General features: G+C 40.3%; 2 protein-coding genes across 5 annotated transcripts in view; one reads left to right on the plus strand and one right to left on the minus strand.

Moving 5' to 3' along the window:
- Positions 1-7010, plus strand: part of LOC133419676 (inhibitory synaptic factor 2A) — a 38950-nt gene extending 31940 nt beyond the window's left edge. Inside the window, exon 4 of the mRNA XM_061709032.1 lies at positions 6091-7010. Coding sequence (XP_061565016.1) covers positions 6091-6274 — 184 coding nt within the window. The 3' untranslated portion in view covers positions 6275-7010. The remainder of the gene's footprint in view (positions 1-6090) is intronic.
- Positions 1-27158, minus strand: part of dock1 (dedicator of cytokinesis 1) — a 237588-nt gene that overhangs the window by 121131 nt on the left and 89299 nt on the right. For 2 of the 4 annotated variants that reach the window (XM_061709031.1, XM_061709029.1), the window contains exons 24-27: positions 26829-26899; positions 23807-23913; positions 13991-14118; positions 11879-11974 (exon numbers count right to left, since the gene is read on the minus strand). In XM_061709031.1, coding sequence (XP_061565015.1) covers positions 11879-11974; positions 13991-14118; positions 23807-23913; positions 26829-26899 — 402 coding nt within the window. Of the gene's footprint in view, positions 1-11878; positions 11975-13990; positions 14122-23806; positions 23914-26828; positions 26900-27158 lie in introns of all 4 variants that reach the window. The other 2 variants (XM_061709030.1, XM_061709028.1) reach the window with 1 other exon arrangement.

Below are 27158 nucleotides of genomic sequence, written 5' to 3' on the forward strand. Positions count from 1 at the left end.
GTAAGGCTGGAGCTATCTAGCAATCATCTAAATTAGTGCCGTTGAATCTGTATACAAGCATGAGATGGCAATCAATTTATTGAGCCAAGTACGTCTGACTCCACTGTTCTGGGTGGTGATGTGCTCGCTTTTACTCTGGTAGTCTTGGCCATTTTTCGACTGACCTATTGCATCACGGGTGTGTGATCTGTGTACTCCCTTCTTCTATAAGACTGAGAACTGTGGCACATAGGAAAATAACCTATGACCATTTGGGTCTAATTGATTTTACAATAACTATACTTCTAACTGCATTATCTTGGTATTTTAATCCAATTTGAGAAACACTGATTAGTATGATTTCTGCTGTGCCTATTGTCTAATGAATTAATTCTTTTTATAGTACACTTTTAATAGCAATAAAGCAATAATTCATTTTAATCTAAAACAATCTAAATGTGCTGCATCCGTTACAGCATTGTGGAATAATTTTGGCTCAGCGCTTGTTTGACATTTAATTCAGGCTTGTGGGCGTTTATCATGGATAACTCTTTTAAGATCCTGCCACGAAATGTCAATTGGATCGAAGTCTGTACTTTAACTTACTTATTTTTGTTTTGTCATTATCTAGTATATTAATGGGTGTCCTTGAGATAACGGTTCTCTTAAATGACTCAATTTTACCAAAGCATCCCATGTCAGACTAATGGCCTGACATGGGACGCCACAAAACGGAGGTACGTCAAGGAGTTCTTGGTGCACTGCAAGGTGACCAGGTTGCAAACAAGCCAGAATTATTGTCCTTCCATAGACATAATAGAGAAAGACATGATATGAGATGTGCAAATGCAAATTTTTAAGCAAAAATCTTGCCTTTGGTCTCATCTGTCCAAAAACGTATGTTTTGTAACTTGTTTAGATGCAGCTCTGCAAACCTAGGCTGTTCTGACGTGTTCTCCTTAGAGACGAGAAACTCTCTCCTGGCAACCCTTCCAAAGAACCTATACTTAGTCTTTTCTTTCCTAATGGTGCTGTAATACAGTGCTACATTCAAAATGTTTCCTGGGTCAGTAGAGTCTGAGATGTAGCTCTTGGGTTATTTGCATTTTCTCTGAGTATTGCACAGCATCCCCTCGAGGTGAACTCGCTGGAGCCTCTACTTCTGGGATGACGGCTGTCTTTCTAATGTCTTCCACTTACGAATGATCTTTTTCAATGAAAAATGATGGACTTCAAATTAGAGAATGCATTGTAACCCTTTCCAGATGGATGAGGAGCACGAACCGCTTTTATAAGATCATTGCTAATGCTGTTTCTACTTGGCAATGCATAAGCACACCAGAATGCTCGAGACTAGCAAACTTCTTTTGTAGGAGTGTTCATATGTGTTGAAGATAACTTTAAGTGTATTTGTCCACGTGAATTAAATAATGCCTTAACTAACATGAAAGTAAACTTATTTATCACATGCTATTTCTGCACTGTAGCTTAGCTTTTGTGTGGTAAACAATGGGACTGTGTAATATATCAACGCGGCACTTTTCTGTAATTATTTCCGTTGTGCTTTATGGTTTACATTTGAGCATTAATAGAGGTACTTGTGAACCTAAAAGATTGTATAACCATGTCGATTTGAAATCTGGAATCAAACACACATTAGGCAATGTCCAGTTGTGTCAGCCTGTGCAAACATGCGACAGGCGAGGAACACAACCATGTTTAATGACATATTCATTAATAAAGGTTAGACACCGAGTTGTGACAAAGTTTCTGCATCCGAGCTCCCATGTCCGTTAACTTCTATTGTTGTCAAAAGCAACTTTCATGGTATATATGTTCGACCGAGCAGGGGAGCATTGATGTACAGGTATTTTTGTTAGTTTATAAATGTCTATATGTCTATAAATGGTCTAGGGCCTTCTTATTTATCTGATCTGCGTGTAAATTATGAGCCCTCGCACACTCTGAGGTCCTCTGGTACCAGTTAGGCATTGGACGATATGAAAATTTCATATCACGATATTAGTGGACAAAAATATCACGATTACGATATTAGCGTGTCGCTTATAAAATTCTTAAAATGCAAGGAAAAACACTAACCGTGGATCCACTGGTTCCTTCAGAACATTTATTCTCAAATCATTCTCAACACAGTGACACTTGAGGTAGAGAACAAATAGTGTACTGTAAATGTTATGCATTACAAAGTGTAAACTATAGTACCGGTACTTATTTGAACTTTCTTTTTTTGTAAGAAAATACTTCCCTGAGAGTCGAAAGAAATAAGTGACAAATAGAAATAAAGTGACAAAGTAGAGCCAAATGCACACTGATTGTATTACTCTCTGAAACTTTAACAGTGGCTGGCTGCCTGCTACTTAGTACGGCTCTCTGGAAAAATAATAAAATAAAGGCACTGCTCAGTAGTATACAAAACAAAAGCTGCATGGCCAACACAAAGATTGAGTGAAAATAAAGTGCCACAGTAGTCAAATGCACACGAATTGTACTACTCTCTGAAAAAATATTAAATTAATAATAATAAATAATATTAATAAATAATATTAATAAAATACATAACAAAATAACACTGGCTTCTACCTGGCTGGTAGACCAAAAAAAAAAAAAAAAAATTCGGCGATAATTACAGTACCCCACGATAACGTTATCGCGGCCGTTTTTTATTGCGATATACGATAATATCGTATATCGCCCCATGCCTAGTACCAGTCTTTTAATTGTTCCCAAAGTTATTACAAAAACCTTTGTTGAGACCTCGTTCCACTACTACAGTCCTCACCTGTGGAACAACCTACAGTACCTGAGAACCTCGGGGCCGCAGAGACTGATGACATTTTTAAAACTCATTATGTCTGGCTTTGCTTGGACCATTCATTTCACTGTGTTTTAACAGTTTACTGGCACACAAAAGTAATTGATATGGGATAGATGGGACCCATCCTGATCAGAAGGTGATATAAGCAAAGACTATGAAGAAAAAAAAAATCACTTACTGTTTAGTACATTACCAGTTCCAGAGATAATGGACTGAAAATACACCTAATGATCACACCAATTAGGTAGTAGAATCTTTAATTGGTTTAAATGGCGTGGATGGTGTGTGGACGCAGAGCTGTGTAACCTGTGGCCACAGATACACAGCCTCGGCAGTACTACAGGATTACACCGGAGAGCAGGAAAGTCCTGTACACTCTGGTGTATACGTGTCCACACAAAATTACAGCAAAACTATTGTAATTCACATGGATTGCTGGATGCTTTTCTCTTCAAAGTTTTATTCAAATGGCTAATCGTAATATCTTATCAACGATATCTCACTTTTATGACTCTCTGATAGACACACAGTCAATGATATCAGAAGTCTTTGATGGTTCTACTGAAGCGCCACAACCCAGTTCATTTTGCGATCTTCGTTTTATATTTGTTAGATTATATTTTTCATCAGAAGATGCAATCACTTTAAAATGTACCACAAGCATGATGGGCATGTTCAGTTTAGCTTCCTTATTCCTGATCAAAGCGAAAACAGCATCAAAGTGGGCATGAATGTGTTACCAGATCCACAATGAGCTTCAGTACAAGTAATTTATTAAAATCCAAGAGAGCCGTTACAGAAGAAGAGTCGACTGACTGCTGGAGCTCAGTCGACCTTCAAAATATGCTGGGAATTGAAATAAAACAAGTTTTCTGGCAGGCTCAAGAGTACATTTACGTGTGCATAAGTACCAAGGAGGACTCAAAAGTAAAATCATGTCTGTAGCCGAAGGAAAAATATGCTCACTTTTAATAGCACCTGCTAAAATCCCTGCTGATGAATTCTGAACAGGTTTTATGTTTGAGTGAACCTGCATTCAAGGGGGGCAATATTTCATCCCAGCATTGCTGGATGTATTTGATACATGAATGCAGTAGCCTCTTGGTCCAGCTCATCTGGAGGGATCCCAAGGTGTTTCCAGGCCCGCTGAGAGCCGTAGTCCCTCCAGTGTGTCCTGGGTCTTCCCTGGGGTCTCCTCCCACAGGGACATGCCCCGGAAACCTCACCAGCGAGGCTTAATTAAAATAAATACATACCTGCAATGACCTGATCTATGCATAATGATACAAAAATAATGATTTAGAAACGGTTAAAGACTAAATTTGGCGTGGTTTTTAATGTCAATATAAAATTATTATTATTATTATTATTATTATTATTATTATCATCAGGCATAAGGGCTAAGCCACAAACTACCTCAACTGTTCTGTGACCACAAAGTTTATTGTTTTTTTTTTAAAGAAAAGCTGTAGCGATTTTATTGGGATGAATGAGGCCAAATCTCTGCTTGAATATCAAAAATTAACTCTGCACCAAACACAACACTGAATTATTATTTACAGGGATTTGATTATTTTTTTCTGCCTGAATTTTAACAATGTCTTGGAAAAATAAAAATTAAAAGTCAAGAATAGCTTATTATTTAATGCTTCATTTTAGTTAAAGTGCTTTTTTGCTTACATATCTAAACATGTACTGTATTTGCAGCTGAAACAACATTTAAATATTTGGAACAAACTGTGTTCCAGTAATGTTCGACTTTTGTGATTAAAAATGTTTCACCAGCTATAAATGATCCTACTGTCAATGTCAGACTGGTACCTTTCCAGTCTTGTTTTTGACCTTTATAAAGTTTTAATTCATGTCTGAAATACTGCATCAGACAGGGGCAAAGCAAACACCAAGTTACAGAGTTTGTGCACGTATGGATTTATACTCATTTAATGAACAGACAGTGATTTATTGATAAAGGATGAGATGCCCTTGCCCCTGTGTGAAAGCCTGAGTCAAACAAATGTAAAGTGCCAAGTGTCTGTTGAGAACATTCACTCCCGTCACTTTCACACGCCCACATTTATGGACGTTCAAGTCTAATCAATTCCAATTCCATCAATGCTCATTGTCAAAACTCTCTTTGAAGATCACTGCAGATGAAACAGATCTAAAATCAGAGCAGGCAGCCCGCCGCTACAATGCAACATTTTCAGCCAGGCTCCTGGCCATTCCCGACTCGGGCGGTGACCGGAGACGGCTGCCGCAGATTAAGGTCCCTAAACTTTCCACAGATGAGGCTGTAATCTGAGTTTCACTTAGCGGGACCCTGAGGTCGGATGTGTGCGGGTGTCAGATTACAACGATGACCGTCCCAGATAAATCCCCTCACACTCAGGGAAATGTGATGTACGCAGCGAGGACTGCACACGCGCAGCAGAAATCCCACAAATTATATAACTTTGGAATTCCCCTCACCTTTTACAGATGCTGGAAGTAATGGGCAGGGCTCAAAACAACATGCTTAAGGGCTTCGTCAGTAGAGTTTAATCTTAGTTTTAGCAAAGTAAATGATCCTCAGGTCAACAGCCCCAAGTGATTAAAGTGCTTCTCACTGGGAGAAATGCTAATGGTACTCTCTTCCTCTCTCCTTCATTCTCAATGCATCACAATAGAAACACGTAATAAAAATGACAGCAGGTGTCAGTCAAAATGGGCTGCCAAATGCAGTAAATGGTAAATGGTTCTAAATTTGTAGGTCTTACTTGGAAATAGAAATGAAAAATGGAAAATGTAGGTCGCTTCATCGGGCTGATCGGCACTGCGACAGATGCCCGTCCGGAGGTCGCGAGCAGGGCACTGAGCAGGCCTCGGCATGCTACTGGTGGTAATCTGGCGGTCAAAACGTGCCGTCATCGTAACAAAGATTAAAATAAAAATAGAACAGGCAGAAATCTGGTTTCATCATCAATAAAACAGATAAAATGCATTAAATAAAAGCCCGGCGACCAAATACTGGTCAATTGTGGGGCATGTTCAAAGAAGACAAGGCCAAAAATGCAAAAATATGAAATAACTTTTCCCTGATTATTAGCATTCATGGAATAAGTAGATATAATAGTAGTATAGTAAATAGTATAATAAGCACTTATCTGATGCCATTCCCTCATACTTCTGATTATTAATTAGAATGATGTTTACCAAGAGGAGAGGGGTTTACTACCAGCATGCAAGCAGTGAGCTGCCATTTGTGCTGATCGTTTGTCTCCGTTTCTTTGCTGCAGTGTAGAACTGGACTTCAAGCTGCAGGAGGACAAGCTTCAGCCGCTGATGAAGAGGCTTTGCCCTACAGAGGACGGCCATTTCCCCCCTCTGCCTTACTCCCATGAGGCCTTCACCTCCACCCCAAAGCGCAAGTCCAAAGCTGACTCCAAGAAGCACGCTCGCTGGAAACTTTGGTTCCTGTGAGGACACAGGACCATCTCCGATACCTGCTGCGAGTGCACAGGATTTAAGTGTGTCCATCAGGTCATCCATACTCGTTTGGTTTATCCACTGCCTTCTGTTTGATCATATCTCCACTGATTTTGTGCACCTGGTAAGCAGTTTAAACGGAGCGCTCTGCATCTGGATACTCAGAGATAACGGGATTTGTAAGAGAAGAGCGGATTACATGGAAAAATCCACAATATTATGTCAACCAAAAATGGATTCCAAGATGTTTTCAAACTATTTTTTTTTTCAAAATAAAGTCTGAAATAACACGAGGCGAACGAGATCAGAGATCGCAAGATGAGGGGAATTTCATTTCCTGCCGTCTCTGCATATATTTTTATAGCCGGCGATCTTTGATGACGGCTCAGCGTCCGTCACGTTGTCATTCACCAGTTGGGACTTTGTCTTTTTTCTCGGCCTCCAGGTGAGGCTTTTCAGTTCAACCACAAGTCTCCAAGGCCTCCATAAACAGCATATCACTGTACTGCAAAGCACAATTAAAACTGTTCAGGATGCCATTTCCTCAGAGTATTAACTCTGTATTAACTATGTAGATCGCCTCCTGACAAGCTGAGGACTTTCAGAGAGATCCAAGGACGACCCTCACGGACAACACCTTTGACGTTTATCGGACTTGAGTGATACAAACTTATTTCCATTGCCTAAATGTCTCCTGAAATCATCTGATTTTGAAGCAAAGAATGAATAAATGACACTTATTTTCTTAATAACATTTGCAAAATTACATGCCGATGTACTTCTTTTCTATATAAATATATACATTTACTTTAAGGTTAAGAGAATCATATTTATTTGAACTGCAGTGACGAGAGTGAAGTAAAAACAAACGAAAAAACTAAAGTGATAAAAAGTACATCATTTTTCTTGATACTTTTTCTTCAGCGAAATATATTTCTTAGTAAATTCAGAGTGCAAATAGTCACTGAATCAGAGTCTTGTTACATAAAGAGAGATAAACTTCAGCAGTATAAAATTACAGAGAAAGATACTTTCCATCTCATTAACCGAACAAAGTAGATTTGAATTAGCTTTTCTTTTTTTTTTATCAAATTTAAAAAATTAAAAAAAAATTCAGTCACTGAAAGGACCTCCGCGACTTCTACAGAGCAGGGCGGCGAGCGCCAAGTCAAGTATGGTTTTTTTTCCATCACTTGGACTTCGCAGGACTTTTTCTAGCTTTACAAAAAATAAAAGTTCCAAACAAGAAATGCCGTTTTCATTATAAGCTTCTGCTAGTCATCAACTACATAAAATAAAACAAAAAACTTGTGTAACTGCCCAAGAGGTTCAAAAACTATGTACAGTACAGCTAAAGCCACTAAAGTATTTACTAGACATAGATTAAGTCATATAGCATCAACTAGGGCTAATACTCTTATGAGTGGAAAAACAGCCAGTATCTAAACTAAATTTACAACTCCTGCAGGTACATAAAAGCGAAGCCACTTTTAAAGCCAAATGCACTGCCCCAAAACACCGGAAATGTGCCAGAGTGGTGCCAAGGGAATAACTCAAATGAAAAAATAACAAGGTATCGCTCGTTTGAGCTTCACAGACTGCTACGTGCTGCATTCTGTCGGTTACCTGTATATCACACGTTCATTCTTCTACATGCCAGGTTGGACATACTGTAGCAGAAAAAAACAGAACTAGATGTTTATATGTACCTTAAAGAAGTGCAATTCATTTCTTATGTGAAATATTTCTGTCTTTTATACTGTTTGTTTGGTTTTTGTTTGGGTTTCTTTTTTTAAATCTAAAAATAAAATCTTTACAATTAAGAATATGGACAGAATAAAATCAGACAACTACAGAGAAGTCAAAATTTGGAGTTTCTTATGAAGAACCTCGTGAAGCCAAGCCTGCAAATAAAAGTTTCACTTTGCTTAAATTACAGAAAAATATGCTTCCTCGCTTACTTCCAAAGGAACGTGGTTGCAGATTATTTATAAAGCTTGTGGAGACTGAAATTACTATAACTGAAATTGAACTGTTAATATTTTGTCTAATTTTGTTTGGGTTCGTTTTATTTTTTTTTTACAACAAAATTTCACAATACACGCCAAGACGGGCCTCACACCCTGGGCAAACTATCTGCATGGCTAAATATCAACAGAAGTCCATGAGGAAATATATTCTGTTAGACTGATTCAACCTTCTGGAAACATCGCTGCACTTCGCTTCCATCTCTTTGATGTCTCAGGGCAGCATGAAATTGCAGGAGAAAATGACAGAGGCGTAAGAGTTAAACCGTTCGCAGTACACAATATCATCTTGCCTTGGATTCTGGTTTTGATAAAAAGCTTTCAGGAGAGTCTAAAGAGTTATCAAATCTGCAATACAGCTGGACCACTAACAAAGTGCATCTCCAAAGCCAGGGAAAACATAGGGGAAACTCTTGGAGTAAATGCCCCAGAGATGCAGGCACCATCCCATAGAGTGGCTGCTAGGTAACGCCACCTTCCTTCAAGTGGATATTTACAGCTCACTGCAAGGGTAGTACAAACAAGACTCTGAGTACAGTTTCACATCTTAGCATCTTTTGAACATAGTCCTTTGTGGTTTGAAGGCGCTAAGCACTGGCATGCATGCTTAAATGATTTTCACACATTTTCACAGTGGCCACACATCTCACATGAGTAGCTGCAGGGCAAAAAAACCCAAAACAAAACCAATAGATGCTCCATCAAAGTTTCTGGGAAACCTTCAGAGAAGAGAGGTACAGCGAGTGATCAGTACATGGTGTCGGCATTATGATGCAGTGCAATATCTCACTACGCTTCTTTTCTGTAAGAGCTCTGCAGCAGTCTGGACGGACGCGGGTGGTGGGGGTGAGGGCAGACCAACGGATGCCGGATGCAAATGGAAATACTCGAAACAGATATAACATGAAGAGTGGCTGGTGCAGAGAGACGTACGAGCGATAAATGATTAGGATCTAAAGAGGCATGACTGAGGAGGAGGCCGTGTTGCAATAAACTATTCAGTCAGCGAGTGTACGCGGCAAAGGAAAAGCGCCAGCCCCTATAGCTGGTCAGCCCCATACTGTCAATCAATAACACAGAGTCCTCCCCCTGCAGCTTTCCACTCCAATCCCTCTGCACACTGCAGGGAAATCATCAGAATAACTCCACAGGACTGCAGCCAACGAGCAACACTACATGTTTTTGAGTAGCCTTGGCTTAAGATTTAAGAAAAACAAAAAAAAGACAAAGAAAAAAAGCAACAGGTTTTTGCTAAGGAGTGTTGTCATTTCTGCTCTGGTCTTTTAGGTACACAGCATCACAAAGTATTAAGAGGCCAACATGTCTAAGTAACAGCATAATACAAATTCAAGCTCATTGCACTGCTTTTATTGGAACATGATAAGTGGAGCACCAATTTCTTCCATTTTCCGATCCCCAATTGTGTGCGTCCGCAGGGCTCATCCCGGCTTAGGCGGGGGGGGGAAATGTAATTCAAGGGCATCAAGGTAGAACTTTGTGATTTCAGCAGGACCAGGAAGCACATTTCTGCTATTATCCCAATGTAAATGTATTCAAAAGGACTCCTTTCAACCTGACTGCGAGAGTGGACATGAATACAAAGATACAGCCTGCCAGGATGTCCAATGATTCATATGGATGATGATGCTGTGTCTAAGTCGCTAACAGGCGTTGCAATGCAGTGGCAACGCGCAACAAAACCAACACCCCTTAAGTCGTCACTGTGATCGTTCTCATCAACATTCTGTGTCCGACGCCGGCAGCAGAGAGGAGAGAGCGAGAGAGTAGAAAGTTAATGCATAAATCTAAATGGAGGAGCCTGCCACTCAGAGAAACAAGGTCGGTGGTTGGCTGCGGTGCCGTGCGAGCAGCACGCTACGTGCCTGCAGACTAGACAGCAGTTCCCAGAGGCAGCAACAACAGCCTCCTGATTAGAAAGCTATGACACTTCTAGCAGCACTAACTGGATCTCCCAGCAAGTGCTGAACACTAATCTAATTGATCATTAAATAATCATTTGCAGCCCCACTTTAAAATGCAGCTTATGTCACAAGTATTGCATTGTGTAAGGTGTTTAAGCTGAATAATCATAGACTGTGACATGACCCCTGGTCCCCAAAAGAAGAAAAAAAATCTATAAGTTAATGCAAATGATTACTCAGGTATTTAGAAATGTGAAAACCATCAAGTATGGTAGTTGGATAGCTACAGAAGGAGAAGGAGACAAACCATGGGGTCGGGATGGACAAAAACGACAACAAAAGACAAAAAGGCAGTTGCAGAATTTGTACAGTATAAAGAGCCGGTAATTTAGGCATGTGGCGCAGGGGGGTTATGGGTAGAGCATTTTCATTAACTGGAAAGGACATTTCAGGCCATTCAGCTAACACTGCTGGAAGCAGGGGACACCATTCTGCCTGCACTGCAGGCGGACGCTAAAATAGACGCACTTAGTATGATAAGGCAGAGAGGAGGCACGCACGTGCTTCCCTCCTGTTGACAACCTTTAAGAATAAATGCTAGACAAGTTCCAAATCTGAAATACATGATGAAAGAATGACATGAAATAAAATAACACTGGAAAGAAAAAGAACAGAACGGGGAACGGCAAGACTACAGGCAGGACGAGCTTTAACAAGGAATCCCAATGTCTTTCCCGGATCCTCTCTCCAAAGCTTTTGATCATGAGCCAGACAGGGCAATACAGAGTCTGACTAAGTGACATAACAACGGATAGATTGGAGAACAACAGTAAAGTGAGTGGGAGTCTTAACCTCCATCCAACAAGCTGGCGGAGGGAAAAAAAATGGGCAGCAGGAAAGCCTCGGCTCGGCTTGCAGCTTCATTAGTCTTACATTATTCAGAGTGATGCACACTAGCAATCTAGTACCGAGGGTTCCCCACATTCGGAATTAGCTTGGTGTATTTGTTATAGAGTCTTTACACAAAATGAAATGGAAAGAAACAATGACAGAATCTGTGGAGTTTTCTGGTGAAAACACTGCAAATTAGAAAAACACGAGCATGTGATGAGACTAAATAGGGCAAGAATGGGACATGTAATAGTTTTTATAACAAACAATACGATAGATCACGCTGATCTTTATTAAATTACTGTCTGCTAGTGCGGCGCGTCTACTGCTAATAAAACCCTCCATTTAAATGAGTTGGATGCTGCTGTCCAGATGGAGAAGGTGCTGTGCACAAACACACACACCACATATAACACAAACAAGTAGCACTAGTACCAGTACACTGGTACCAGCAGCATACTGGTATTCCTAACCTGGAGAAAACACTTCATCGCCCAGGGATACTCAAATAATCAGAGAAGTTCACATTCTTTTGGTCTTTTTAGATTCAAACTTCCCTGCGAGCACCCGACCGGCAGCGTATTTACAGGATGACTGATGGGAGCATTACGTGCTATCAAGTTCCAGCTGAAAGTTACTTAAACAAAGGATGTCAACAGCGATGGGAGGGTGATACTGCACACAGCATCAAATATAACAAACACTGAACAAGGTCGTGGTTGTGCTGCTGATGCTTGCAGGTAATTAAACCAACTTACAATGTGAGGAGAGTCGCGGCCCATGGAGATGACTGTCCTGTTAACGGTTCTCAGGAGCTTCTCCATGACGATCTGCACGTGCCACTGGGTGGGACCCTACGGAGATTCACAGGGGCATTCAGGCTTGGACATGAGAGAAGATAATTACACAAGAAAAACTAAATTTATGAAGGAAAAAAAAGATATCATACCAAAGTTTTATGTCATTTAAGTTACGTAAGCTTTCGTGTCTGAAAGACCGGTGACTGTAACCATGCTACACTGAGTTTCACTGAATGATTGCTAGATTTGTGATACTGATCTGTTAAACACAATTCTGAAAAAAACTCAAACTTGGATTTAAAGGAAATCTGTATTTATCAAAAATATTTTTTCTGAAATATGGCAGATATAAATTATCATTAACACAAAATCAGTCTTTTTTTGGTAGTGTTTATATGCTTAAAATGGATCGAACTAGGGCAGCAGAATAAATCATTAAACATCGCAATCTCGATTCAGACCTAAATTCAATCTCATTTTCAATCGAAAATGATTGTTCTGCATTTCCTTCTTCCTCCATTTTTTTCCAGAATTGTGCAGCCTCAGCTCAAACCACAGTTTAGTAATAAATGCCTTTTTTCTCCCTCGCAGCTTTTTAAGGGGTTTTCATGATTGCCATCAAGCCTCATGTCCACCTCCACTGTCCCTTCCTCAGAATCTTAACATCCTTCTCCCTTTTCAATTACCTGTTAAATCTCTCTAAAACATTTGGTCCAGTGGATGAAAAGAAGTCCTGAGCATTATCTTCCCACCACCATGCTTGGCAATGGTGACGGTCCTCTTAGATGCAAATGTTTTTCCGTTCCTTAACCAAAGAGTGTCACAGCTGTCCTTTCAACTCAATTCTCATCTCATCTGATCACATAAGTGAATAGCAAAGGATTTTCTGATGGCTTGGGAGTTCATACAGACATAAATCTCCTCGGAGACGTCCGTCTCCATCACATTCCACTCTACTGCAGCAGCTGCAGCAGTGGGGTATGGTAATATTTTTATCTTGTGTGTCTGTCTGCGCGTCTTTCATCATGCCAAGTATTGGATCATGAAGATACCCACTACAGTGGGAATTATCAGTGAGGCTATTTCGAGTGCTCTGACAAGTACTTATATGTCTGTCTGTCTTCAAACACTGGGTGCCAGTGAGATGTAGTTACCAAAGTGCACACAATACAGCCACAAAACTTTCCAAGAAAGTAGCTGATATAAAAGGCAGACTTCCAAGAAGTCGATAGTCTGCTCCCTGTGAGAGGATGCAGTTATTTGAAAGACACAAAGAGGCAGGTGTAAAAGCCAGAGCGAGTGGAGACGCTGGGACATGGTCATCACTGAGGATAGTTTTAGAGGACCTGTTGGAGGACGTCAGGAATTTGTGCATGGAACAGGGAGAAACTCGTGCAGTGCAGCCGAAGGTTTGTATGTGACCAAGGCTGGTACCTGTACAGAGTTTACAGCTACAATGATTGTTTGATCAATACAGTTAATTAACAGACTGCTGGTATTTTGGTCCTTTTAATCATTTATCAGGCTTTTGCAATAAGCTGTAAAAGTAAGCTCTTTAATTGTTTGGGTTTTTATCTGATCAAATCATCAACTGTTTTGCACTACATCATCGTGCGTTCTGGGAACTTTTAATGTTCCTTTATAGTCATTGTTTTTATATTTTATTAAATAACCAGTGAAAAATGAAAAATGTCCATTAATTTCTGTGATAAACGCTGGTCTTCACGTAAGTCACGGGCTGCAGACTCTGGCTGTGAAACACCGGGCAGCTCTGCAGGACTCCTCAGGATGTTCTCAGAGGACATTCATAGATTAGAAGATGGCCTCCAGCAACCTTGACTAATGATTTACCAACTACAGACAACTCAACAACTTTCTAAATTCACACTGCCATAAAATGTGCCTTATTCGGCAATAAAACAAATGGCCTATTAGTACATATTGAGCAAAAAGCACAGTTAAAATGGGCCGCTTCTTTACGGAGGGGCTGCTCGGTTCTCTTGTTATACTTCGGGTCAATCCCAGAGGGAAAGCAAAAGTACATAACGCCGGGGGAGTTGTGCCTCTCACCACATCCTTCCTGTAGAGCACCTCCAGAATGTCACAGAGCAGCTGGCAGCAGGCCTTCAGCTCCTCTCGCTTCTCCAGGTGGAACTTCAGCTGGTCCGTCATCAGAGGCAGGAGGATCTCGCGGCAATCTGCTGGGACACCGACAAACGGATTCGATGTGGCAATCAATGCATGCAGCAGATGACGTGTCGCACAGCGCAGCACAGCATATGCTCTTGTCACACCCGATGAAGATACACACTTATTAATACTTTTTGTAATCTCTGGGGATTCAATCAAACAACTGTGAACATTATTTACTTATTCTCAAATCAAAGAACTTTGGAAAAAAAAGAGTTCCCAAACTCTGTGACAATATTTAGAGCGCGGCAGAGCAACGTTTAGCGGAAGAGGCAATTATCGCCCACGGCAATCACAGTCAATCACCGTTGTCTCTTGTAATATCACGGAAAAATGAATAATTAGCAGCTTTCCAACTGAGCTGAGAGCTCAGCTAATACATGACCTCCCCTAATAACATCTTCACACTGATAAGGAAATTTGTGTTAACCGAATCCTTTAAAACAAAGGCTGAAGCGATTCAGTACTGCTAACTTCTTTTTGTAGTTTTCACTGTAATGAAAAGGTCAAAGCAACAACCCCTCCGCCCTCTTTTTTTTTTTACATTTATAATCCCTTAAAAATAGAACCACACCAATTTAAAAGTACAGATGGGTTCCACGAACACGTGATTCTGACTAAGATGACACTTCTCTTCTTTTTTTTTTCTTTCAGTGAAATACGTTAGAAAATCACAAGGACTGACCACTTTGTCCAATGGGACCGTATATTTCACTTATGATCATAACTTTTTAATTAACTTATGGTCATGGTTATTCAGATATAGTTAAAAGTAATATTTTTTTGAGGGGCACGGTGGCGCAGCTGGTTGTGCAGCCGTTTGCATGTTCTCCCCGTGTTCCCTTGGGTAGCTAATGTGAGCTACCCTCACAAAAACATACACACAGTCCTGGGCTACACATGCCCCCTCTGGCCAACCGGGGCGCCAGATGGGGTGGGGAGGATCTGGCTGGAATAACATGATCCTTCCACGCGCTACGTCCGGCCGGAGAATCCTCACCCTGTCTGGTGAAAAGATGTGGCCTGCTCAAGCTTGAGTTATGGTTCAGCGTCAAAACGACACCGTGCCTACGGCGTGTGGTACGCGTCGACGCAGACCACACGCCCTCACTGACGCCGTCACTGACGCGTACCTCCCGAAAATTGTAACTACGCGTCGAGGCGACGCAGACCACACGCAGACCGAGAAGGCTGTGATTGGTTCGCGTGGAAGCAACGCATTTCCAGTTTCCGGTTTGAAGCAGTCGTGAACTTTCAGCGCTCTTTTCTTCGTGTATGTGTGATTTTTTTTGTTTTGTTTTTTTGCACAATAGTTGTCCTTATCTCTTTGATTCACTGTGACCGGAAAAAGTCGGATAAACCATTCAGGAAAAGATCGCAAATTAGCGGTCACGGGGGGTACTGCACCGCGGCGAAATGGAGTGACGGAGAAGTCCGAAGGTTCACGACGGCGTCACGGTGACGGCGTGTTGGTTTGATGCAGAACCATAATTCAGGCTTCACTCCTCAGGTTAAGAAGGAGACCTGAGCTCAGTGCAGGGCCTCCCGGGGTTGGTAGAGGATGGCAATGCCCAGGACTGTAGCTTAGGTAGGAGCACTGGGTGATATAATGGGAAAAAAATCGGAGATAAAAAATATTTAAAAAAAAGAAGAAAAAAAAAGTAATATTTTGATTTTAAACCATCTACAAAAACCTAAACTAAACAAGTCCAAGTCCACTCACTAGTGAATATGACTGCAACAACTGCCTGCTCTGCAATACATCATTATTTCCATATAGAGCAACTTGAATAAAAATATAAAGACTTTGCCTTGATACATGTAGTCCAGCTGTGACACAAGATAAGAACCGTTATAGTGCTGTTAAATAAAATACCAAGCGAGCTTACAGCTGATTCTTATGCCCACCTCCCTCAAAACTAGGGGTGTAACGATACACTAATCTCACGATACGGTACGATACACGATATTGAGGTCACGATAACGATACGATATTATAGCAGTATTTTTTTAACAACCTTGAATGAGGAACATATGACTGGAAAAAAAAGTATTTTATTTGAAAGACACAAAATACAAAACAATGCTGTGCATTACAGTTTGTAATGCTTTATAACTGTTTAAGTTTTAAAGAGAAAGCCAGGCCAACCATTTTCTACAAACTGAACTAAAAGTAAATGTCAGGTTTGCATTATGCATCTTCACTTTCATACAAGTAAAAATATTTTGCCACAAACTGAATAGTTTCTCTCATGTATGATTTGACTTTTTCCTTTTCCAGAAATTTAACAACTAAAATTAAATAAATAAATAAAAGTAAATAAATAAATAAAAGTAAATAAATACATACAATTTTACATAATAAAAAAGATTGATTCATGCTCACCTTATAAGTGTAAGAGGAGATTTATTTTTGTTAAGAAGGTTATTTTGGTAATTCAGGGTTCATTATTTTATAAATATATTCTTTATATTCTGATGTAAATCAGGGACTATAATTACACTAGTCATCTTATCTGTAGTGATTAGTCTGTTTTAGATTGGGCGGAGTGTTACAGCACTAAGTGCTGTGTTGATGTTCTAAAATCCTACACTGTTGAGCGGACATTAAAGTACACTCGAACTATGAAGAAGTTGTCCCGTGTTTATCCTACTCAAGGCCCAAAAAAGGTTTAATTTAATAAGGTAAGGCTTAACTCTACACCAGCCTTAAAAGTTCAGAGCTCAAAACCCCCCAAGAGTCCCGTGATCGGAACCGCAAAACGGTACTAGTTTCTTCTGAGCGGAGTAAGATTTTGCTCCGCGGGTCGAGGCGCGGTCGGCACGCGTGGTCGGATGCGCGTTACTAGTCAACACAATAGATTAATATTAATAACCCAATATTGCGATACAGTTTGTCACCTCCACGACACGTATTGTGACGTTTTTGTATCGCGAAATTTCGTGGCACGATATATTGTTACACCCCTACTCAAAACTAAAGTAAATAAATACACATATCTAAACAAACATGGACTAATGTGAAAATGCCAAGGGCAAATTTCATAACACAAACAATGCTTAACCTAAAGGGCAAAATGCGTGAAAATACTTTAAATACATAGTGTGAAAAAGAAAGTACACTTTATTTCATTTACAAAGTGTATATATATATAAGGACATAATCCTCAATTTAAAAAAAATAAAATAAAAATCCTTCTCTGCCTTTAAACTAGATCCATACAAGCATAATGAACACATCACATTATATTTTACACTATCTCAAAATGTATTTGACCAAAATGCAGAATCATGTTACAAAAAAGTGAACTGTTTACTGCCGTTTTAGAAATTCGGAGGGCAAGCATCAGCCAGCTGCTGCTAATTAAATGTACTAGATTCATTCTCATCAGCAGGCATGATCATCTCTATATGCAGCACCGCTTCTGAACATCCATCCAGGAGTCAATTTTAGACTCAAAAAAAGTTGCCAATCTTCTCACAAGAGGAGGCGCCATTGAGTTCACCCCAAGCTAAGAGTAAGCAACGCCAGAAGAGATGGCAAAAAATACAATATCTGTATCCCAGACTGTACAACCTTCAACTTATTAAATGTTAAAGTTCATGATACTAAAATTAGAAAATACGGCACGGATGAGGCTTATTTGGAAAAGCTCCCACAAGAAAACCTCGCCCCTCTAAAGTGAACACTGTAGCACCACCTTTTCCTGTAAAGTTGCATCTGGACAAATCTGGACACATTTCTATGACAATGTCCTTAGGCCAGACGGCACCCAAGTGAATTTTGCACAGCACTACTTTTAAATAAAGAATAAACTCAGCACGATGGCACAAACACCTCATACGAAGCTCAGGGTGCTATGAGCCTTGCTGGGTCAAACGTGAGTCCAAGTGTCCGGCCGCTGAAGGCTGGCAAAAATTGGATCACACGGGGGGACAATTCATTTATTTTTCAGCTTTTTCTTCTGTTGCAGCAGTCTTTGAATGCTTTGCTTTGAATTAGTTCCGTTCAACAAATAAAATCAAAGCAAAATGTGTCATTTTGTTGTTCATCTGGGGTTGTACTCACGCAACACAAAAAACCAACAACAAGAAAACCAGGTCAGGCAGAGTTAAACATATTGAGTAAAGAAAAGAGTGGGTTTGTTTAGCATGTAGACAGTTGCATCTGACCTCAGCTCAGCAGGCAGTTTGTCCAAAAAGCAGGCCCATTATAAGCAAAAACAGCCCCGGAGGACTGAGATCCAATTGTGCGTGCGGCTAAAAGGCCTGACCTCACCGGACAGACCTGATTGAGTCGTAGACAGAGAGGAAGTCAGGGATGCCCTAAAAGGCCAAAGAGTTACACGTTTCATGGACTACCGGCAGCCAGTAAAGTAACCACATTTAACGTCTTCAGTACTGGAGTTATGTCTAAATTTGTGCTCGTGTTAGACCTCCGTCTAGCCTGCTCAAGATAAATCTCTCAAAGTCAGTTTGAGAGTAAATATTTTCTGCATTTTAATACTTTGTAAGTGGAAGAAAGCAGAGCAGCTGGTGTTGGTGAAGGTGTCTGTGTTGCTCGCTTGTGTTTCAGACACAGTCGCGTATGAAGCATTAACATATTCTCTGTTTGGGACAAGACGGATGTCAGATTTGTTCCTTTCCTGAACATCCAGCAAGTGAGATCTCTCAGGCAGATTAACTTTTCCAATTCACAAAATCTCAACATATTTTGTTCCCTCAAGGAACCCATTTGAAGGTGATTTATGCATCTTACCTTTTCTCTCTTCTTACATTATACCAGATGAAGATATCATGATTTTGAGGCTAGCTAACCATAGGAAACATGTCCACCGTCTTCCACCATGCGAGTTGAGCTCATATTCCCTCCCGTTTCCGGCTACATTTCTTCATGGAGCAGCACACTCTCGAGTCCAATTCATGCGATTAGAATAATCATAATGGCTTCACAGTTTCTCATGCAGTGCCATTTGAGGCCCATAAGGTTGCTCACATTTTACACACCGAGATGTCCCGAGAGCTCCTGAATCTTTCCCATAACACATGAGCTCTTTGTCATTTTGAATTAAGAACTAAACTTGAACTGATTCATCATCCTCCGTCTGCATTTGATTCTTTAATAGGGTTCCGCTCCACAAAGCAGTGAGCCATAATCCTCCCTTTATACCAATCCTGATACCTTCACCAGTTACAGCTTAGGTCTTAAACAACGTGTTTTGTTTTTCTTCCTTTCTTCTTCTTTCTTTTTCTCACAAGGCCTGAACAGACTCATCGGTCCATCTATCGTTTTTATCTTCTAATCACAATCCTCATTTCTCAATAATTTCCCAGTTATGGGATCAATTAAGTATCATCATCTTTATCAAATGTACTTCCATACACATATTTCTGGTCTAATAGGTTCAAACGAGTTGTGTTTACAAGGTTAATGTTCATGTGAGAGTGCTGAATGTAAACTAGAAATCAGCATAAGGCATAGAGGTGTTTTTCAGGAACCTCTACGGGGCAAAAAACCTCCCTGGAGTAGTGCTGGGCGGTATACCGGTCCATACCGAATACCGGTGTTTATTTTTCTTATGATATGAATTTTTCATATACCGTAATACCGGTGAGTATGTACAGTAGCGCACACAATGTTGGGAACGCCGCGCGGCGCTACGTTCCGCCCCGCCGCGCGGCGGAACGTAGCGCCGCTGGACAGTGTTTCCCCTACCACTGTATGGGCCTGGCGGGGCCGCCAGGCCAACGAGACCCCCCGCCAGGCCTAAAAAAAAAATAAATCAATGATCATTTACGTTTATGAGCGCCTCTGCAGCGCTGTTCTGCAACGGGAGTCAACCTGCTTCGTTGCCTAGTAAAGCCTGAATTATGGTTCAGCGTTAAATCGACGTAGATCCTACGCCGTAGGGTACGCGGTGACGTGCACCGTACGGCCGCTGGCCGCGTACCCTACGCCATAGGATCTGCGTTGGTGTAACGCAGAACCATAAATCAGCCTTAACGATGCGAGTACCGCTGCTGAGAGCGCGGGCATATTATTATATTATGGGATGTATAGAGTTTGTAGCTAGCCAATTATGGCGCCGGCCAAAAAAAGAAAAAATATCGCGGGCGACAGACAACATGATATAAATAAATGTTTCTGCCAGGTCCGTGTGTTTGTGTTTGCATGTGACGCTGCAGGGAAGCATGAAGGAAAACACAGCCCGACGACACACCATGCGTCCGCGGGGTCCTAGCGCCGGCACACGTGAGGCCATGCAAACCTGTATTTATACTAGTGTGGACATTAATGTTTTTCTACAATATTTCCTCCTCATGACAGTAAAATAGGCCATTCTAAGCCAATTTACTGCAGCAATTCCTTTCCAAATCATTAGAAAATGTGGTTAACACCCAGTTGTGCATGAAAAAAAAAATACCGTGATATACCGTGAAACCGATATAATTTTGAAAAATACCATGATATACATTTTTGGTCATACCGCCCAGCACTACCCTGGAGTAGGAAAGATATTCAGGTTGGCCAACAGGAACCTCCTGCCTCCTGCTCTGCTGATCAGGATTTCTAAATTATGTTCAGCCCTCTCCAAGTACCTTAGATCACGCAAAGTCGGTCTTAATCTGCCGATTTTCACCGCTGCGCTACATGCATCTCTTATAAAAGACACTGAAATTATTCTATTTACACTTTTTTGTTAAACAAAGGTTTAAACTAATCAAATAATTGACAGGTTATTGCATAAAAAATGGGTTTTACACATTGAATTCCAAATTTCAATTTCAGACACGTAGAGTTTCTTTGCAATATTTCCTTATTGCACCTGGATTGGGGCCGACTGTTGGGCGTACATTTACTCTGAGCATTCCACTACATTTCACTTTCGGGTCTCGCTGGCCAGGGAGGCTTTTAAGGACCACCTGGGGATCTGAATGCAATCGACAATGTGCTCCATGGGTATGCACGTCTCTACCGCTGATTAGAACACCTGAAAAACTGCTTACCATATTTGTTCATCACAGTGGTCATTATCCAAAATGAAGCACTTCCAAAGTGGAGCTCAGCTTGATATCGGTGCAGAAAAGAACAGATTTACTTGGCAATTAGCTTCCCCAAGCGCTGCTTTTGTAAACACGCATGAACAAAGACTAGTAAACATGTTCAAAGCAGCAACAACTTCACCCCCTCACATCAGGGAGGCTTGCCGGTTCTCAATTATAGCTACAGATCAATAGCAATGACCAGAGGACCACGCACTGAGTACTGGCTTTCAATAGCTATTCACTAAACTGCCACACCAGCGATCAGACAATTTATGTTTCAGAAGAATGAAACCACTGGATCATTAAGTTGAAAGTATGGATATTTATGCCGTGTTGTGTTCAATATCAGACATAACTGAATAGGACATGAATCTTTCATAAATCTGCTCCAAGTTCCTTTTCGAGAGATATACACTGATCTGAGCTCAGCAAGAATGCTTTACTCACTGCCGCTGAGGCAAATACACGTTGATAGATGTCACTGATATCTTGTTATTATAGGATGATATTTTCTGTAACTTAAAGCAGCACAATGTAACTTTCAGCTTTTGTTGAGTTTGGCGGCTCCTTTGGACAAAAGCGGTAGTGCTTTACCAGAAAGAACACTACATTTCCCATGAGCGCCAGCACGTACTGCCGGAAAGATCCTCTCCCCGTCGCTGCATTTGTTTTGATAGTGATAGAGAAGACGGGACAGACTTTCAAAACTACTTTTATGTTTTCAGCGGTCGTTTGCAGGATGGATAGCGAAGAGGTAATGTATCTATTTTTGGCTAAACAATATAATATGACGATGTTGAAAATCACTAAGTTCAATTTGGTTTTATTAGTGAAGTCACCCCCTGTCCTGTTTCAGCGAGATAATGCGCCCCAAATTACAAACGTTTTTTAGAGGGACTTTGTCATAAATTAGTAGTCAAACATACTTACTGACAAAATAAAAAAACTTTATAACCTGTGAATAACTGAACGCCCATTCCTTATATTTTGCAGATCAGCCCTGCACAATTTTACAGTTCTCAGGAAAAATACTAGAACCCAAGACGAATATGTGAAAACATTCTAATTTTGATTCTTATTGAACATAGAACTTTACATTTACATTTGTATCATAGCAATTCTGTCTCTCTTGTCGGACATCCCTCCTCGTCTTTCAGCTCACGCCAGCGAGCGAACGCCGGGCCAATGTTTATTCTTGTCCAGGCATTATTTTTTTTAATTTATTTATTTATTTATTTTTTGTCCGGGCATTTAGCTTGTTACTCTCCCGCTTTCTTTTTTTCGCCTCCTCCGATAAAACTTTTATTTTTATTTGGTTTTTTCGCTGCTTCGGCCATGATACCAGCTTCTGCTGAGCTCTGCGCTCCACGCCCCGCCCATTTTCGTCTTGACTACGAATCGGGAAGGAGGGGGAAGTGACGTATGCCATAAAGCAGTCAAAGCCGTAAAAATGTGTAGTTTTTTAGTGTGGAAGGGTTCCTACCATGCACCTCAAAGTTACATAGTGCCAGTGAAGGCGATACAGACCCCTCAGACCATGACAGAGGTTCATTAAACCTGTTGTAAATTGATGTACCATCACAATGACTCTGGAAATATTATATTAAGGTGGACAAGTTACATAGTGCTGCTTTAAACAATGAGATTGGATTCTGCTCTTTAAGAAATGTACAATTTCTGGATGCCATAAAAACAAGAGAGGTGTCCAGGTGGTGTTACATCAGGGGAACTGATGGTTCCTCAAACCGACTAAACAGATATTTGGTCTTGCAGCATCAAAAACTCTCAAACTGAATTTGTACTCAATTTTCCCTGAGCTGCCCACTTGCAGTCCAGTCACTGAGGACACGTTAACACCAGGTCTGAACGGAGCCTGAGGCGTCTGTTGCTCCTGCCAGCAAAATTAAAACATGTAAATCTCTTTTTGTTTACCGCCAAAGGACAACATGTGAAAACTTTGATGTGCGTGTCTTTAATTAGTACCCAACTTAACAAGCAGCCCTTAGGGAGGCTCAGGCTCAACATTGCAGAGCTGAGATCCATCCACAGGTCACCGCAGACCGGCCTGGCAGCGGAAACTGGAAGCACACTTACGTACAACTGACCAACTCCAAACCTCTTCATATTCGGCATTACTACTGTTATGATCTGGATGCAGATTTTATAAGGTGGACGTTTTACATCTTGTCTCACTAACATACATCAGGATTCTCCTCATATCTCTTCACAGACAGAGAAAGCTCTGCAGTGTTGTATTAGTAATAGTATACGATGAGGCTCTAGCTGCCAATCATGAGTTCAACATACGTCTAACACGAGGCCTCATCATACATGTAGGCAACAAAGGACCAGTTATTCACATGAGGCATTAAACACACGTGAATTAGATCACAAAGATCCAAATAACACATCTATAAACTTATTTTTGCACAAGGATATTTTTGGCAGAGAAGGTACTTCTTAAATAAAAAAACAAGGCCAGCTTTACACTCCGGCTTACTGATGACCTTTACAGGAGACTCGCACAGCGTTGCCTTGGGGAGGCAGGTGGTGTGTGTGATTGCCTACATTACTGAACCATGAGTGAAGTTGCACGCACTGAAAACCTGAGCGCGATCCGCGCTTGGGTACGTGTGGCTGTGCGCTCACCGTGATGAGTGAAGAGATCGCTGTGGACGATGTCAATCAGACAGTCCAGCTTCTGTTTCACCAGGCGACCCAGAGGGACCTTCAGGATGAACTCGGTGAACAGCTTGCTGCGGAGACGGGAGGAGGACCGGAAAAGGGAAAAGGTCAAACTGATCAGGTGTCTTGAGGCGGTTGACCGCCTCCATACACGAGTAATCATCCGAAACGCATCCCACACAGGTGTATCGCAGAAATTCTGGCTGCAGTTGAAGAATCTGGCCCAATATCACATAAAAGTAGACTTTTGCAGACTTCCTACGTGACATCACAGCTTGGTTGGTAAATTTTGAAATCGAGACTTTCACTGCTGTCAAATTAGGTTTGAGGATCCAGAAGTGATCGTATTTGTGCAAAATGATACGTCCCAAGTTATGGCAATGAATATATATATATATTTTATTTTTATTTATTTATTTTTTTTTTAAATGTACTGGGGTACATTTTGCACAATATTTTCTAAAACTTCTAACGACTTCTGTCTCCCGGTCCATTTAACAAAAGAATCCGGAATTGATCATATTTGTGCAAAATGATACGTCCCAAGTTATGGCAGTGAAAATGTATATTATATATATATATATATTTTTTTTTTGTATATATATATATATATATATATATATATATATATATATATATATATATATATATATATATATTTTTTTTTTCTTTTAAATGTACTGGGGTACATTTTGCACAATATTTTCTAAAACTTAAAACGACTTCTGTCTCCCGGTCCACTTAACAAAAGAATGAGCTATAATTACTGAAGGAAAAGGAAATTAAAATAATTTAATCAGTCAAGCTTTCTATGAAAAAAAGAAGCCCTTCAGGCGAACATAAATAAATAAATAAATAAATAATAATGATGAATGAACTTAATAACAGCCTGCCCCCTCATGACAGGTTTCTTAGTCGCTCCCTTAGGCTCCCGAGCATGTCAATAAAGCTGATGTCATCCCCAAACTCTGATCTGTGAGATCTAATATATACTTGATTATGCACATATTTTCAGGAGAACTGGAAGCACGCTAGTAAGAGAAGGTAATATCCTGAAACGGACTGTTAAGTAATTCACAGGACCCACAGTAGGTTGGATCATTGCAATGGCATCTTTACAGGCCTTAACAAGAAATCTATCAGGCAGCTGCAGCTGATCCAGAACCTGCTGCCAGAGTCCTTACAAACACCAGGAAACTGGACCACATTACACCGGTCATGAAATCACTGCACTGGCCTCCAGTCCCACTTGTGCTTTTTATTATTTTACCTCTTATCTTATCATTTTATTTCATTTTATTTGTTATTTACTGTTTAATTGTGTCTTGCCGCTTTTAATGTTGATGTAAAGCACTTTGAATCACCTTGTGTTGAATTGTTCTATACAAAAAAAAACTTGCCTTGCCTTGCCACAGGATCTGACCAACTTACTGATGTATTAGTGATGCTAAACATTTCTACGTTGCTACATTTCCTGGATTTCTGACCAAAGACATGAAAATATTAGTATTAAACAGTCAAATTCTAAAAGATAACATCCACATCCACGCACACCCATTAAAATCGCTGTTTTGTTTTGGGGTTTTTTCCCCCTTGAAGACGCTGCTCATTATGCAGGCGGTCTGAAGCTCAGAGAGACGAGAGAAATCATTCTGGCAGATGATGAAACGCCTCACACCCCGGAGGCTGCAATGCGCTCGCCTCCAGCACAGCCTTTCGGCCAGGTTTGTGATACAAACAGAAGCAGCTGATGCCACCTTTGCTCAGGCAAAAGAAAATAGTCTGGTCTGTGGTTTATAGCTAAGTTAATGGAGCACAGCATTTAGATCTCCAGCTAAAAATCACATTTCACATGTGTTGTTTTTTTTACTCTTACTAGAACCAAAACACAAAGCAAGTTTTTCTTAAGAATTGTCCCAAAAGACATTACGGAGAAAAAAAAAAAACACTTCCAGCATTGTTCAGCAGCTTTACTTTATAGAAAGTAAAGTTCATCAACAGTCTTAAAAACAAATCTAAGTGCATTTTTTAAATGCACTTAGATTTTTTTATAATGCAAATTATAAGAATTTCACATCTGGGTTTTGATTTGGATGTAAAATACTTCCAGTTCTCCCAAGTCCTTGCTTCCAGCCTTTTGTAACTTTTAATAACAAAATGAACAACGAAATGGAGGGGAAAAAAAAGCTTCAGTGATTAGATTTATGGCCTTTACGGAGTGAAAGTGTATTTTAGTTGAATTTCTTACAGATATGAATTAATTATTAACAAAACTAGAGAAAAAGCTAATATCAAAAGAAAAGAAAACTTTTTTTTTTTAATTATCTAAAATAAGACGTTTTTGGATAACGATCAAATTATTTCTCAAATAGTCCAAGGCTTTTTGTTAAAATCTCTTGTTCCGTCAGACGGCCGTCGCGCTCAGAGCAGACGTGTACTATTAAAAGAAGTCATTCAGATGAGCAGATTATCAGCGTCATAAATGAACAGATGGTTGCACAAGCACATGAAGCTATAGAAAAATCTATTACAAAGACATGAGTCACAAGTATTACATTTCCAGATGGCAACATTAACCAGTATGAATGCTTGAGCGGACCAGTCGCAGAGTTTCCAGAACACCTTTAGCAACTTTAAAGGGTAAGAAAAAAAAAAAAAAAAAAAAGGATTCAGGTGAGAACAACATCCATCAGTTTGTCTCAAAACAATATTTCCATGAAATTAGAATTTCAAATAAATGCTTAAAAAACAAAAAAAGAAAAATGAGATTTACTCAACCGTGTCACCACAAAATATCAAAAACTCTAATTTACACATTTTGTTGCCATTGAGCAACACCTCTAGTTCACCGAGAGCTCCGTGATCTGTTCTGATGACACAGGAGCTTCACATCTACTACTGTACCTTCCCGGAGCAGCTGTCTACTGTCTATGTCACTTTAATGGCTACAAAGAATGGATGTATGATGTGAAACTTCTGAAATTACCTTAGATCCTTGGGATCAAAGACCAGCTTGACATCATTGACAATGGTGGGAATATATCTCAGTGCAGCGCCCTTCACCAGAGGAACAAAGGAAAAAAGACAAGACTGTTATATTAAATTAGTTTAGTCATTCATTAACACTCAGCAGTGACCAGTTAAGTATTCATACCCACTATAAACAATGCTGTATTCTGCAGAAACTCTATAAAATGTGTCTTTTAGCTTGACTGCAGAGATAAAAGTAAAGACTAAGAAAAATTTGAAGCATGTGTACTATATTAGTTTTGTATAGCATGTAAAACAACACACAACCTGTACACTTCATTGAAAC

This window comes from Cololabis saira, chromosome 19, assembly GCF_033807715.1.
Source record: "Cololabis saira isolate AMF1-May2022 chromosome 19, fColSai1.1, whole genome shotgun sequence".
NCBI lineage: Eukaryota > Metazoa > Chordata > Actinopteri > Beloniformes > Belonidae > Cololabis > Cololabis saira.